The following is a 15,885-nucleotide window of genomic DNA, read 5'->3' as shown; positions in this document are numbered from 1 at the left end:
GCATACTGGTGTGTGTATGAGAGGGTTGGGTGAAGTTTTTTTGTTATTTTGGGTGGTTTTCCTTTTCTTTCTTCTTTTTTTCTTTTTTTTCTTTACTCCGACTCATTTATAGGTGGTAAGCAAACCACATATGTACCAGCAGGACATACAGGCTCTTGAGTGGCCTGATTCTGTCACTTAGTCAGTTGTCCTCAGTTAGGATTCTTTGGTCTGTGAGGTGAATCGTATCTTCTGTGTTCTGTGAAAGACTGCTTTAATGTTATTACTGATGCAATAGTCTTTTTGTATAAGCAGACTTGTTAATCCAAAAGCCCATCAATTTAAAAAGTATGTTTTTATACATACAGAAGTGGTGGTAATGACACATGTAGCTTTTAATATATCTCACACTCACTGAAAAATGAACCATTGTGTATGTGATTGAAGGGTCTGTAACTGATACTGTTATTGCAGTGTAAAAGATACGAACAGCAGTGCAGAATCCAGAGCAGCTCAACATAAAGCAGAGAAAGAAACACGCAGAAAAATGTGTCACATCTTCAATACCTGAAGGTGTTTTGCTGATTGCTGCATTGAACAAAGTTGCACTGAGGGTTATTTTGTTTTGTAATTACTGATCAAACCTTTGTGAGTTTAGCCTTCACATAGATCACATCTCTTTATATGCGATCGATGTGTACCAGTATTAGCTTAATGACAGATATTTCAGATTAAAATATCAAGTATTTGTTTTTAAACAGGTTGAGAGCTTCAGAGGAAACTGACAGTAAGTTTTTCATTGCTTGTCACTCATTTTAATTCCCATTTGGAAATTTCACTCTGACAATTCTGAAGTACAAAATCCTAAAAGGAAGTTAATTTACTGTAGTTGAGGGGTATAGGAAAATGTGCAGATATTGTTTCATTATTTCATGAAACAATACAAACAATTACAAACTTTAATTTGTAGTTTAAGGGTTTTTTTTTTTTTATGAGGACATGTTTTTCTCATAATAACTCCCTAATCTTAAATGGAAAAATCTATTTTTATTCTAGTCTGCCCAGTAATTTCAGCAGGAAAAAGATCTTTAAGATGATGGTTCTGCTTTCATCCCTTACAGTATAAGAGACCTCCTAAATTAAACAGTGTTAGTCTGAAGACAGATTGTGATATAAAATTTTAATGTATGTTCGATTTTTCAGGTTGCAATTTTGTGTAATTCCTCCGTTTGTGTTGTTTACCTGAAATTATGACAACAGTGAAGGATTGAATTTATTTTGAAATGTCCAATGAAGAAATTCAAGGTTTTAGTGAGGAAATACTTTGTTCGTCAAAAGTAGAGTATTAACTTCACTTGTATTTGTTACATTTTAGCCTTATATTCCAGTTTTCCTAACATGACTCTTATTTGTAAGAGGCTGAGCATCTGGGCATCTATCTCTTTTTGAGGCTAGATGTGATGCAGAAATGAGTAGCCCTTAGTCTTATCTCTCCTTCAAGTGCTGCTCTTTCAGGGTTCATCTCTGCACAAAGCACTTCCATGCCAAAGCATATTGCAGTAAGCAGAGTTGTTGGATCCAGCAAGAAAGAAAGCACAAGGAACTTCGAATCACTAAGGGCAGTGAAAATGCAAGGCCTTCCCCCAAATCTGTTGATACTTCTGTATAAGATCTCTTGCTAGATAAGGAAGTATAAGCAAATAGAATACACCAAGAAGAAAAGTGTTAAGTTCAAAAATCTGATGAACATTGTTTTGATTATCTTATTTTTTCAAAATTAACATTAGTACAGTATATATAATTCTAAAATCTGGCATTTTGAAGAACTGTTTTCTAGCCGAACAAAATTATTTCATCCACCTAATGGGAACATGCTCATTAACGTTGGCTGTATTAAAAAGTCTTTCTGTAAAACCAAAATTTTTTGACCAAATTTGGTCTGGTTGAGCCTGTTAAATATGTCACCACATAAATTGTTTGCCTGCTTATATTTTAACAGCATGTTAGATGCTGCAGGTTAATGGGACAGTATTATTATAACTTTGGTTCAGTAGTATAGTTAATGGAATGCTTAATGGCTTAGAAAAATCATGACTTTGGGAAACCAAGAAGCATGGTGGACAGCAAAGTTCTTTTGTTATACCAGAGATGTAACTGTCTTAACATGTCCTTGAGACTAATAACACCATTTTCCCACCATTTTCCTGAAGAAATAAGTCATCTGTCTATATTACACTGATAACTGAAATCTGCCAATATACAGTACATTACAATGTAGTTTAAAGCCAATTAGTAATTCTCCTCTTTGGAATCCTGAGACAGTAATTCTGATTAATCTGTTCCATGACAAACTCTAGGATGGAAGGAATTAAAAAATCATACATTTATGTCTTTTATAATAATTAATGTAATGATCCTTTAAACATTATTTCAGATATCTTTGCCTGCTTGAAAACATCTCAAGATTTGCATCATCACTACTCAGGTAAGGAGGAGTGACGGCACTGTGGGCACAGACCCTGACACCTGGGGTGGCAGATGCCTGAATCAGCTTTATTGAAAACAACCACATCTGATATATGTATGGGGTTTGAAAAGTAACAAACGATGTTTAACCAATTACATACAAGCATTCTATGGAGCGTGTGCAACAGAGTATAAGGAACTACATTTCCCAGAATGCTCCTCAGCATTTTTCCTGCAATACAGTCTGCCACAGTGGAGGCACCAGAATAATAGCTGAGAAATTTAAGCAATTAAAAAGAACATTAGTCCTCCCCTTGTCATATTCTGTGATTTTCATTTTGAAGAGTTGTACAATTGACCACTGCTAAGAAGGTTCTCTGTTAATTCATGCCTAACACTTAAGTGAGAGCATTATTAATTATTTTCTTGCTAATAATTTCTCTGTTCTGGGTATATATGGCAAATCCAGAGCAGACTCTGTAGATAATCAATTTCAAAATATCATTGGAAACAATGAATGCACATCCAATTCCTGAGGGGGCAGAAGAGGTGCTAATTTGTTGATAGCTGTCACTTCCCCTCACACCTCCCACACTCTCCTTTGTACTTTCTAGAATTCTTTTCTTCAGTAAATTGGTGCTGTACTACTTAATCTGTGTTTTTTACCTATGAACTCCTGAAAATCTGGCAGGGAATAGATAATTTGAATGCTGATTTCCTGCAGTCCTGTCTTTTCCTGAGCTGAGTCTACACAGATTATCCCATGAGGCATGGATTTCAGTTTTTCTCAGAGGAGAGATTGCCAATAGATTGCTCACAGGACTTGGTCTCTTTTACAGGCAAGACTGGGGTAAACCAGAAGTAATAGCAGCCTCCTTAAATTCAAAATCTACATTGTTTTCACTGGGAATACAACCTCCTGGATTTTAATGAATTATACAGGAGTAATTTGGCTGACATGTTGACGTTGTTGTAGTGATTAATTTGTCCCTCGTTAGGCTTACTATTTGAGATGAGGTAGGATTTTTTTAGCACAGATGAAAGTGGTTTCCATTATGAGTTGGCAACTATCTTAAGAGGTTGCAGTGTAGTTTTCTTCTCTCAGGAAGACCTGAATGGAATTTAGCCAACTAGGCCCAAAAATTGGACACTAAAATCCTATACCATATACTGCTTATGCATTTTTCTATCATGCTGAGCAAGCAAATAAAATCCTGCCTCTCTGCACATCCAAAAGAATTAGATTTTTGTCCCAGATTCAGCAGCTGGTGCAAGTCCATGTGATCTCAAGGTTGTAGAGTGACTGCTGGCAGGTGGCATAGGTTTGGCGGCTGCTCTGTTCACAACCTTGTCTCTGCTATGCACTAATTTCATGAGCATGCTCCTAGTCATCATCAAAGAAAGATCATGACTTTCAGTCCATGCTCCAAGACTAGTCCGAAGTGTAGATCTTCTCAGATGAGGACCATAATTCATGGGTTGACGAGTCATGGGTCCCCTTTGCTCTACCCTACTGGACTCGGTAATCTCTAATTAAGTTCTGCATGGAGAAGTAATCTTAAAAGGATAGACAATGTACAAGCTGTATAAGACTGCCACCACGGCTTTTTCGGTTACTCTGCAGAGAAACACAGCTCTGCTGTGGTTCATTCTTATTGCCTAATATCAGCTCTTAAAAGAAGCCTCTAATACTCAACTTGTGAGTTTTAGCAGGCAGGCATTCTTTTATTACAATATGCTGGATGATTTAAGCATGCCAGGTGCACTGATAATCACTTCACCAAAGTGCACACATAGGTATCTTCATTACAGCTTATATATCAGCATTACATGATTATTTGTTTTTTGCTCCCTATGTTCTTGTTACATATTCATGAAATTTCCCAACACTTATTGAGGGTCTCCGGTGTTCTTCTCTATCTGGAGCCCCTGAAGTTCTAAGTGACCACCTTATGAACTTCTTCAGGACAACTCACCTGGTTGTAGAGTAACTTGGTGTTGCTTGGCTGGCTGCCTCCATTCCCTTCTTAATTGTTTCTTCACTTTGCTTGGTTAGTTTGTTTAAATCACTTGGCTTAGCTATATGTAGTTCCCATGGTACATTCTGTTGCAAATACTATTAGTTCTTATTACATCTCTAAACCCTGAAATTGCTCTTTTCTTTGGATGCTAGTTTTGCTTTCAACCATTGAATAGGCAAATTAGATAGACCTGTAGCATCCGAGTTGCCTCCTAGTTCTACCCTCTTACCCTTTTTGTGGCTGACTTTACACCTCTCTCCCCTTTCCTGATAACTCAGTTATTGTGAGGACTGTATTTAGTTGACTCTGAAATTTTGAAGGTAATGTTTTGAAGCCTGAGTAATAAGCTGCAGATAGGGAGATATAATAATGTTACCGATGTTGCTTGACAGGAAGCCCAGATGAAGAAACAGTGCTCTGTGCAAGGGAAGCTTGGATTTCCCTGTCAGGCCTTTCTAAATCTCCAGGTGTTTTTTAACCTGACAAGACAGGCAGTGAAGGCTGTTGAGGCCAGTGCATCTCACTGGCACAGTGTCAATATTACTGCGTGGAAATTGGCAGGAGCAGAAAGCAGCAGCAGCCCTTGGTGAAAGGAGGAGGATAAGGAGGTAGCAGAAGCAGTCCTTGTAGCAGGGTGCAAGGGGCTCTCCCAGAGAGGCTGTTTCTTTGGAAGGAAGGAATTCGTGAATGGTCAAAAGAGCAGCAGCTGATGCTTTTGAGATACCATGGGTGTGTGTCCTGGTTCTGGCCAGGACAGGGCTAATTTTGGCAGTATCTAAGAGGGCATGGCTAGGACCCAGAGGTTGTTCTATACTGCCTCATGTCATTTTCCAGGGACAGGGGAATGGGTCCCTTCTGGGTCGGGGTAACGTGGCTGAGGTTTGTTGTATTGCCGGTTTCCACGTGGTGAGCATTTGCGTGTGAATCATTTGCCTGTCTTCTACCCTCTGTTATTAATAGTGTTGCTCATTTTCTTATCTACTCATTTTCTTATCTCATTGCTGTTTCCAGTAAATTGTTCTTATCTCAGCCCATGATCTCTACTTTTTGTGCCTTCAATTCTCCTCTCCATCCCACTGCAGAAGTGAGAGGAATAGGGAGGGGGCAGTGAGGGAGCAGCGCATGGTTTGGAGCATTTCAGTGGGAACACTAAATTGGGGAATACAGTTCCTAAACCATGACAGTGTGCAAAGGGGAGTTGCTGGCTCGGTAGAGTGAATGGTGATCAGATCTGACACAGGATCACACTGGTTTTGTACACTCTAGAGTACTCCTTGGCTTTGTAAAGTGCCAAGTATAGTAAAGTCCTTGTATAGTAAAGTGCTGCCAGGTGTTTTTGAAATTCAGCCAGCTTGTTTATTCAATATAGCAGTGAAATCTATGTTGTTTGCAGCTGTTGAAAGAAACAACTTAATGAGACTTTCTCAGACTATACCATTTACACCAGTCCAGCTCTTTGGTGAGTACTAATTTCCTGGTTATGTTTTTTTGCTTTACAAATAGTGAGTGCATTATCTTTTTAAAGACTCTGTTTGAGAAATTGTCTTGGACTAATTTCAGCAATTCTTCTTTTTGAAAGAGGTGAAACAGATAAAATTTTAGTCATGCACTAATCTGGGGACTTTGAAGGTTGTCTTGTCCATCTCCCTCTGTGGTCCACTCAGATCAGGTTGCTGACACCCTATACAATTACATTTTGAATATGTCTATAAATGCAAATTCCTCAGTTTTGTTGGGCAACCTCTTCCAGATTTTGACTGACATAGCTGTGAATCTAGTAGTTTTTCTGGAATTCGTTAAGGTTTCCCTTGCTATAGCTTGTATCTGTTGGCATTCATGCGATTGCTGTCAACCTCAGAGATTACTCTAACTCCATCTTCTATATATCTATTAGGATAGCTGAAGACAACAAAAAGTTTCCCCTTATCCTTGATAACTTCATTCTGTCTGTTCATCTTTCACATACAGACAGAGTATGTAAATAGATGTATAGGATACACCAACAAGAAGAAAACCAAATATTGCTTTAAAGGGCACTATTCCATAAACTATTGGGAAGAGATTGGAAGTTAGCATGTAATATTGACTTATAGCAGCAGAAGCTCTGCCTGTAGATGCTTGAGATCTAGGTGCCAGCTTCTCAATAGGTAGAATATTTTGTCTCACAGCAACAAATTGCTGATACTTGCAGCATCATAGGGTTTCTTGAGACCAGATTGCTGCAGATAATTAATATAGCTATGAGCATATTGAACATTCTAATCTTTGAAGCTCCCAGAGGATACTTTTCTAGGTATTAACCTATCAAAAGGTAATAAAATGAAGATTTAATGTATGATTAAAAAAATGTTTCTAGTTACAGTATCTTTATACACATGTCCATCTTTTACGTAAGACACTGTTCCAGTTGCTTTATTTTAAATTAAAATGTGTGTAAATTGCAGCATTCAACAGCACCTACATATACGCTTATTGGTGTAGGTAAATTTGAGAGTGGGAAGGAAATGTACTAATCTGAATCCAGTTTATCGTTGCTTATGCAATTCTTTGCCATTTTGCAGATGTAGTTACCTTGTCACACTTGCCAATGAAAACCTGTTTCTTATGAATTAACAGTGCAAATAAAGTGAGTTGCAAGAAGGAAAACCAGATTTAAAAAATCACTCTACTTTTCAGTTTTCAGTTAGTTTACAAATGGCAGTAGAAAGGTGTCTTGATTTGGTTGCAGAGAGGAATGATACTATAACTATAGAGGGAAACAGAATACAAATGAGTTTAAGCTCACTAGTTTCTACTTTCAGAAAAAACGTTACTAGCAGGAGTAGAACATCTGAAACATTTGTGCATCGCAAATAACATTGGAATTTCTAGAAAAAAAAAATCTAATCTTAGTTTAAGATACTGAACCTGTAAGCTTCCTGTTAATTTCCTTGAGCTTGTTCTAGTGGGAATGTCCTTTTGAATCTAATTTCACTGGCTCATCTCATTGTGGCCAAGTCATCACTTTTGAAACAACTCGGCTGTCTGTCTGCACCAAAAGGTGGCACTCTTGACTACAGTCTATTTTGTATCAACTAAAAAATTAAAGGCCTTGAATGGTATAATCAATAACTATTACATGCTCTGTGTGTTTGCTTGATATCATGATTTTTTCATAGATTTCTTTTCAGCTGTTATTCTAAAATATTATTTTAACTATTATTTTTAAACTAAGATTTTAATTTTACTTTCTTACAAATTCCAATGTTATTTGCAATGTTTCAGATTTTCTGCTCCTGCTGGTTTGTTTGGGTGTTTGTTGATTTTTGAGGTTTACTTTGTGAAACACAGTAAAAAAAAATACTGTGTGTGTTCCATGGATTATGATTAACGTAAAACAAGTCTTACTAAAAATTCCCCTTCCACAAAAGTGCATAAAGAGAAGGAGCTCCACTCAGTATATTTAGATTTATACACTGGAGATAAAAATGGTAACCATTTAAAAAATATTTGCTTTTAAATTACTACTATATACTAGAATATGTGAGCTTTGTTTCTGTGGAAGTATTCAGGAGGTCTTAAATCCATCTCTGTTTAGAGGTGGATACAAGCTCTTTGGACCAAGTATTATTGTAGTAGAAGAATGCATGTACTAAATTGTGTAAGTCTAGGCTGGAGAAGTTTTCAGACAGGTGAACAGTTATGATAAAAAGGCTTTCTTCTAAAAAAGCGTGGCTTACAAAGGTGTGTAAAGTGTGCTATGTATACTTTACTTAAAGATTTCAAATCAAAATGCAGTTCTCTTCTGTTTCTGCAATATATGTCTTTTGCTGACAAAACTTCCTTTTATTTAAGCTGGAGAGGAAGTGACAGTCTATCAGCTAGAAGAAAGTTCACCTATGAACCTTGATAAAAGCATGTCTTCCTGGTCCCAGCGTGGTATGGCTGCAATGATCCAAGTCTTGTCACGGGAGGAGATGGATGGTGGTCTGCGGAGGGCCATGAAGGTCATTTGTACTTGGTCTGAGAATGATGTATTAAAGTTGGGGCAAGTATTTATTGTGAAGTCTTTTCTGCCAGAGGTGGTTCAAACTTGGCAAAAGATCTTTCATGATGGCACAGTGTTACATCTCTGCCTGAGGGTGAGTTCAGAACCAAAGACACTGACTGGTCTAGCCTGATATTATGTTGCTTACATGTTAATTGTCTTCAGCATGGCTGACATGTGGTTTGATGTTATTTTTTGTAAAGAAAAAAAAGTTTTAAGGAAGATATATCTCCCATTTTTAAGCAATATCTAATCAGTGGGTGTGTATGTTTCTCTGTTTGTTTTGACAAATTCATGACACCTTTCTTCATGAAAATGAAAGTGGTATTTATAACATTATTTTTTTTCAGGAGATCCAACAGCAAAGGGCTGCCCAGAAGTTAATCTATACCTTCAACCAAGTGAAGCCTCATAGTATTCCCTATACTCCAAGGTAAATTCAGTGTCTTTAAGTACTAGGTGCCAAAGATTTCTCTTTTCAGCTGTGTCCCAGGTCTGATTCAGCCTCCTTTTCCATAGAGGGTTGCATTGATAATGCAATGATAATTGCAGTGATAATGATAATGTCTAATGATAGCTAATAAACTTTTAAGAGGAAAGTTAGGCAACTTGGAAGTTTGTATTTGTAGCTGCATGTGGTAGCAAAATAAGCATACTGTTCCTTAAGCAAGAATTGCCTTTTGTACAATTAATATAAGACAATTTGGCATAGCTCATTTACAGTGGGCTGGAGTAAATCAGGTTATATAGTTTGTTCATAAACTATACTTTTCTGATCGGGTGCTTTGTTTTGAGAGTTATCAGAGCAAGAGAGCCTTTGTTCTCTCTACCATTTTGTATCTCCTGCTGTTCAAAATACTCCTGCTAGGGAAGACATTTTGGTATATTTGCAGTGCAGCATGACTTTTGCTGGCTGTGAGGATGCTCATTACCCTGCCAGCTCTTGATAGATGGTATTTATATCTACAGGTTCCTGGAAGTTTTCCTCATCTACCGCCATTCAGTGAACCAGTGGCTGACCATTGAGAAGTACATGACTGGTGAATTTCGGAAATACAACAACAACAATGGAGATGAGATTACTCCCAGCAGCTTGTTGGAAGAGTTGATGCTGGCCTTCTCTCACTGGACCTATGTGTACACCTGTGGAGAGCTCCTTGTCCTGGATTTGCAAGGTGACTGCTAGCATGTGATCGCTATTTGAAACCAAATGAAAAGCAATTATCTCAAAAGAGAATTTAGTACTGAGGAATGGGCCAAATTCTCAATTACGTAAGAAAACACAAAGCTCAAGAAACCCCTGAATATCTGTTTGATGCTGGTAAATGAGAATCTGTGGAAACAGTCTATACTAGTGTAGATGTAATAGGAAAATAATTTTGCTTCAAATGCCTCTAGGCTAAATGAGCAAAAGAGCAGTTAGATAAACTGTACAGAAACACTTCAACCAGCTTCAAAAAAACTGCTCCACATATTACAATGCATAAAAATACATTTAAAGTATTTTGATTTTTCATAAGACATAAAAATTACAGAGATTCAAGTGTACCCACGTGTATATGCACACTTAATATATAGGTATATCTGTCAAAAGAGTGTGAACTGCTATCTGCAGTTCTATTCTTTTTATTGTTCATATTAATAAATCTGTAAGCAGTTTACATAAACTGTAAGCCTGAATGCTATTCACAAAGTCTGGTGACTCCTTCAAAGAGCATGGGATCACTTTACTGTACATATGTAAGTGGGAAGATGGCATATCTTGAGGAGATAAACAGTTGACAATGTTCAGAAGACAAACATCACCCATCAAACCATATAAACACTATTTGTCATTTCTGTCAAGGGAAATGTGTATGCGTAGTCAAAGATTTAGCATATTTACATTTTACAGCATCCAGTAGCTGTGAATTACAAAAAGATATACTTATTAAGCAATTCAGCAAACCTATAATTCCATCCTTGCTTTTAGTTGTTTTAGCTGCACATGAAAAAAAGGTACAGAGAGAGTAAGCGTGTCTTCACTGTAGCCTACAAGAATTTGCCTGAAGTTTGCTTTGGCTTCTTATACAACTCTTGACAGTTCCAGACAAATTGTGTTGGCTCAAAACTGAAGAATTTAAACATCCATGTAAATCTCAGTTTTCATCTCAAACTAACTGAAATCAAATCTAGTTTGAGCCTTGTGTTTATCTTTAATTCTCTAATCTGGAGCTAAGGAAAAGTACAAGGGCTGCTCCCTTGAAGTTCTAATAGGATGAATTTATATCACAATTTATTATATAGTATCAGAGCCATCTCCACATACATATATATAGACTGCATTTTCCTAATTTACATTAATTGAAATGGCCTTCATTGCAATTTGGGGGCATTTCAGTCACATTATGCTATTACTGAAATCTTTACCTTTTTTTTTGCAGAATATAAATTTACTAGATTTAAATAAAAATAGTTGCATATTGTGTGGTCATATGATCATAGATTTTTCCTTAGTGTAAAAGCATAATGATTTCTTCAGATATAAAAAAAGATGTTTTTCGTAAATGGTAGTATGTCAACAGTTTGGGGAAAACTGCAGCGTAGATATCACATTCGGGTATCATAATGAATTTTTTTTTAATATGGCCACCCAGATGAAAAGAGGGATAACAGACCCAAACATCTGCGCATCATGAAGTTGTGGCTTTTTGTGTTCGTTACCTTGAAGAGAATGTGTCTCTGAGAGTAGATCTGTTGATATCTGCAAGATCCATATCTGATGATCCTTTATGCCAACTAAAATAACAGTGTTTTGTTGGTCACATTTTGCTTAGTTCGTTGAGCTTCAATATAACATTTACTGTATTTGCATACACCTTCCATCTACATATAAATAAACGTCAAAGCAGCTGAAGTCAAGACTTTGATAGGAACTATACATGCTTACCAATACTTAATGGATTTTTATATTCATAGCATTTTCTTTTTAGCTCATGACCACTTTGACAACTTATGATCTACTGAAAATGGTTAATTACATTTTTGTTAAGTGCCAGATTATGAAATCATTACTATCTTCCTTTGTAACACACACACGTTGATTTGTTGTAGGTGTTGGGGAAAACCTTACAGATCCATCAGTGATTAAACCCGAAGACAAAAAGTAGGTTTCTTTCTGATGAAATTATCATTCAGTTTAGACATAATGCCAATATTCTGTATATTTAGTATGTTTTTTATGTTTTGTGTGTGGGATTTAATTATTTTTCCATGGTGTTTGAATTAAATGAAAGTATGATGCCAATGGAAAGACTATATCTTCTCCTGTGCTTTGGTGGACTGTAAGTTTTCCATTTCTCAGCGTGTGGTGACAGGCATATGAAGGTGAGGAGAGTCTGTGTTGCTGTGCTGGGAGCATAAGATTTTTCAAGGGCTATGCAGGGAAAGCAGGAATGGTAGATGGAACACCTAAACAAGAGATGTACATCTCTTCACAAATTTTTACCAAAGGAGGTAATAAGTAACTTGAATGTGGCAGTCTAGTTTCCCCTGCCTAGTGAGGCACTGTTTCATGGAGTATATGGTACCACAAGGTCTTAAGAGGATAAGGAGAAGGCCTCTTGCAACACTTAAGGGCTTAGTGTTGCATTTAAGCATGCAGTGTGTTACACTTTCAGAGCTGTGATATGGAGATGTGGAAACTTACAAAAATTAGAGAGACTACATACACAGAAGGAGCAGCCTGCCTTCATGAATCAAATTTCAGGATCAGAACTATGGCCATTCTCCCGTTCTGTGACCTTGCTCTGCAATGGTATTTCCTGTAGTGAGAGCACAAGCACTGGTGTTGATGGCTGTTCTGCTACAGGCTACCCTTCCTAAACCCACACGTCGCTCCAGATGTTCCTGACATCTCTGCTCCTCCGCTCTCTGGTGCTAATCTGGGCTCCCTCTTACTCAGCTCATGTCATCTGATTGAAGGGAAGGAAGGAAGGAGAGAGGAAGGAGGGAGGGGAGGAGAGAGGGAGGGAGTCCAAATAGATTTTTTTAATATCAGTGGTAGCATAAACTATAATAGTTATTGCTGAAAACAGTGTCCAGGCATTGAGCACAGTACTTCACATGGCAACTCATCCTCTTTAAAACAGGGATAATATTTATCTACATTATTTTGAAGCTTATGCTTATTAGTGTCCTTCTGGATTGTTTTTGTTATTAAACAATTTTGTCGTGATTACTAAAACTTGATCATACGGATCTTATTTTCAGATTTTTTTTATCATCTGCAAAATAGTTAGTCCTAGTTAGAGAGCAAGCGTTGATTAATTAAGCAAAACTAGCTTGATTTTCTTATATTCAGCGAAATCTTCAGAACAGCAGGTAATGAAGAAACACTGTCTAAAACAGTAGTATCAATAGTAATGTAAAAGCTCTGTCTTTGCTTTAACCTTCATTTTCTCACAGGAGAAACATTTCTGACAGAGGCAAGGTGTGTTTTAAGTTTTCATTTGTAAATAAGATACTTAATAACTAACCCTAACCTGTACACTGCCTCAAAAGTTGCTTTGAGCTCATGTTCTTCTAGGAGGCTGGGAGAAAACTGGTGGCATTTCACTGATGGAGCTGATCCAAATTTTAGCATAACTTAGAGTTAAATTATCTATCTTTTGGTTCTTCAACTCCATTGATTTAATGGCTCGTGTCATTGTCGTGTCATGTAAGTCTTTTTAGTTATGCATTCTGCATTCTGTCTTAAAATGACAAAGGCATTTGCAATGGCAAAGTGTGACCCGTATCTCTGTGATAGTGCATTGTGTCTTGGTTTTATATACAATATCAAGATAAATATAATACATCTGTTTGGAAAGTATGCCTGATGCTTTGACAATGCAGACATATCCTGACCTGATGTAAATCAATGTAAGATCTCACCTAGTGGACATGTGATAAAATGATAAAGGTATAATGTTCGTAAAAAGATTTCCTTTAAGAGCAGATGTAATTGAGGCACAACAACAAGCTTTTAACACAATGCAGTCCTTGCAGATTCCTGTATCCCCCAAACATTGAGAAGACTTGCCATATAGGCAGTACTCTGCATGCTTTCTTTAGCATGTACTATTTGCCAAATCCACAACAAAGTGCATGAGAGTAAAGTTTTCAGTAACATTAAGTGCAGATTCAGAGATGAGGAAAATAGTGTTCTGAGGTTCAAATTGGAAAGAACTGATACAATAGACCTACAAAGAGAGATGAGAGAAATGGTAATCAAAAATCTCATTACAATCATGTGAAAAGGAGTCAGAGGTGCTAGGTCTCTTAACTCTCCTTTTTGAAAACTCTCGAGCAGATAGTGATGGACTGAAGTTTTTACTATTGAGTGGAGACTATGATCTCTGAAGCTACTCATTAGCATGTGTTTTGAAGAAAAAAAATCTATTGAATTTCACCAAACTGTGCACTTTCAGCCAGAGAATTTCCAGTTGGTTTGCTGCCAACAGACAAAACATCTGTATGAAATGAACTTCTACTCTAGAAATCTACACAACTGAAACAAGTGGATTGGAGGCTAAAACTACAAAAATATACTGAATAAATTACTTGAACACTTCCCTGGAAAGATGCTACTTGTCACCAAGCCCCCACAGTCCTTTACTTTCCATCGATAAAACCCTGTAAATATCTTAGTATCTGCTTTAAACATTTCTGGCTCTGGACTATTGAGGAGTGCTCTCTGCTTCAGCACAGTCTGTGTAACCTGCTTGGACCAATGTCATACAATCTGGTAGGCATTTATGGAACATAACTCTTAAGTAAGGTTTTGCAGAAAAGGAGGAACATGTTTTGTTTTTTTCAGCCCATTAGCTACATTAATGCACCTGCTTGGGAAATAGAAAAGCTGGGCTCAGTATTTCTCTCTCATTGAAAAAACAGGCAAACCTCGAATAATCAGTCGAGTGACCCAAGCAGTTTATCTGGGTCATTCCTGGCTTTACAGGTCTTGTATAGACAAATCTTAAAGTCTTCCAAGGATGACCTTAAAAACTTCCCAGAATATCTGTTTTCAATAGTTTTATATCATGATTGTCTGAAAGAAGTTTTCTGTTTTTCTTACTGAAATGTTTCTTTCTGGTCCTGTTTACTGTCAACACAGAGAAGAAAAAAATTCAACAAGTCCTCTCCTCCAAAGTTTTTTTTATTTGTTTGTTTGGTTTTTTGTTTTGTGTTATTTTTTTCATATTAGACTACCCCCTAATCTTTATATGTCATGGTTTCTAGGCTGCTGATAATTTCCAGTTTATCCCCATATTTCTTGAAATGGATTTCCAAACTTAAATGCAGTATTCCTCTTGAACCATTGCCAATACTGGGTAGAGAGGAAGGATTACCCCATCCATGTTACAAAAAATATACCTGTGAGAAAATATCAATCTGTCTCGAGCTATTTGCTGCATCTCACATGAAGTAATTTTAGATCAGAGGAAGCATCAGAGTGGTTGTGTGGCCTTGGAATTAGCAAAATCTTCTCAATTTCCTATACTCGCTCAAGCAAATACTTCAGTACCTTCTATTTCTACTGGCATTTCACCAGATTACAGCAAGGGATATAAATGATTATATAGGATCATGTCATTTAAAGTGTATATATGGCACTTGATTAATACTTTACCTTTTGCCTTGTTTGATGTGTTAATTTGCATTAAAGCATGATTAGCCAAGTCCTTCAGAGGATCCAGGAGACATATAGTCTCTAGTGTCTGCCATAAATTAAAGATATAGATATATTAAGTTTTGTATAGTAGTTTTGGCCAATCATTGCTTTTCTCCTGTGTGAAAGGGAAGAGTTTCATATTTGAAAACTGCTTTCTTTAGACAGAATATATGTTTGCTGGTGTGAATTACAGATAGATTTGAGAGAGTTAAAATGTTTCCTATAGCTTCTCAGAACTGTAATTGATTTCAGATTTTAAAATGTGCTGTTTCCACTCTGCATATCATTAAAATAAAACACTAGCATTTGTAAAGTTTCCTTGGAAGTGTTTCTTGAGTGCTGTGTTCCATAACGTCCAGAATGTCAGTTAAATTCTTGAGAATAATGGTGGAGCGATACTATAATTAATAACACTGATCTTTCAGACTACATTAAGAATCTGTTGTAATTATGTGGTACACTAATACGTGTGTGCATATAGCTTGCTTCCATTTGTAATTGTGACAGTTTCATTCAGAATATGCAGTTTGCTTTCACAAATGGATTCCCTGGCAGCACTGTTGAATTGGTCAGTGTGACCAATTGTATGCACGCAGGTTCCCCAGATACCAGGCCACAGCTAAGGATCTAGGAAAAGTTTATTTCCAGAAGTCAAACGCACTAACAAATACACCAGGCAGATGCAGAGTGCCTGTTCT

The 15,885-nt window shown here is 37.0% G+C and overlaps 1 protein-coding gene across 1 annotated transcript in view; it reads left to right on the top strand.

Moving 5' to 3' along the window:
• LOC113956380 (transient receptor potential cation channel subfamily M member 6-like) overlaps positions 1-15,885 on the top strand; it is a 34,398-nt gene that overhangs the window by 13,677 nt on the left and 4,836 nt on the right. Inside the window, exons 9-15 of the mRNA XM_027662891.1 lie at positions 741-766; positions 2,414-2,464; positions 5,860-5,925; positions 8,301-8,587; positions 8,844-8,926; positions 9,463-9,668; positions 11,587-11,638. Of these exons, the coding sequence (XP_027518692.1) occupies positions 741-766; positions 2,414-2,464; positions 5,860-5,925; positions 8,301-8,587; positions 8,844-8,926; positions 9,463-9,668; positions 11,587-11,638 (771 nt within the window). The remainder of the gene's footprint in view (positions 1-740; positions 767-2,413; positions 2,465-5,859; positions 5,926-8,300; positions 8,588-8,843; positions 8,927-9,462; positions 9,669-11,586; positions 11,639-15,885) is intronic.

The sequence above is a fragment of the Corapipo altera genome, unplaced genomic scaffold (assembly GCF_003945725.1).
Source record: "Corapipo altera isolate COAL_440 unplaced genomic scaffold, ASM394572v1 61167, whole genome shotgun sequence".
Taxonomy (NCBI): domain Eukaryota; kingdom Metazoa; phylum Chordata; class Aves; order Passeriformes; family Pipridae; genus Corapipo; species Corapipo altera.
This window is presented reverse-complemented; position numbering and strand designations above follow the sequence as displayed.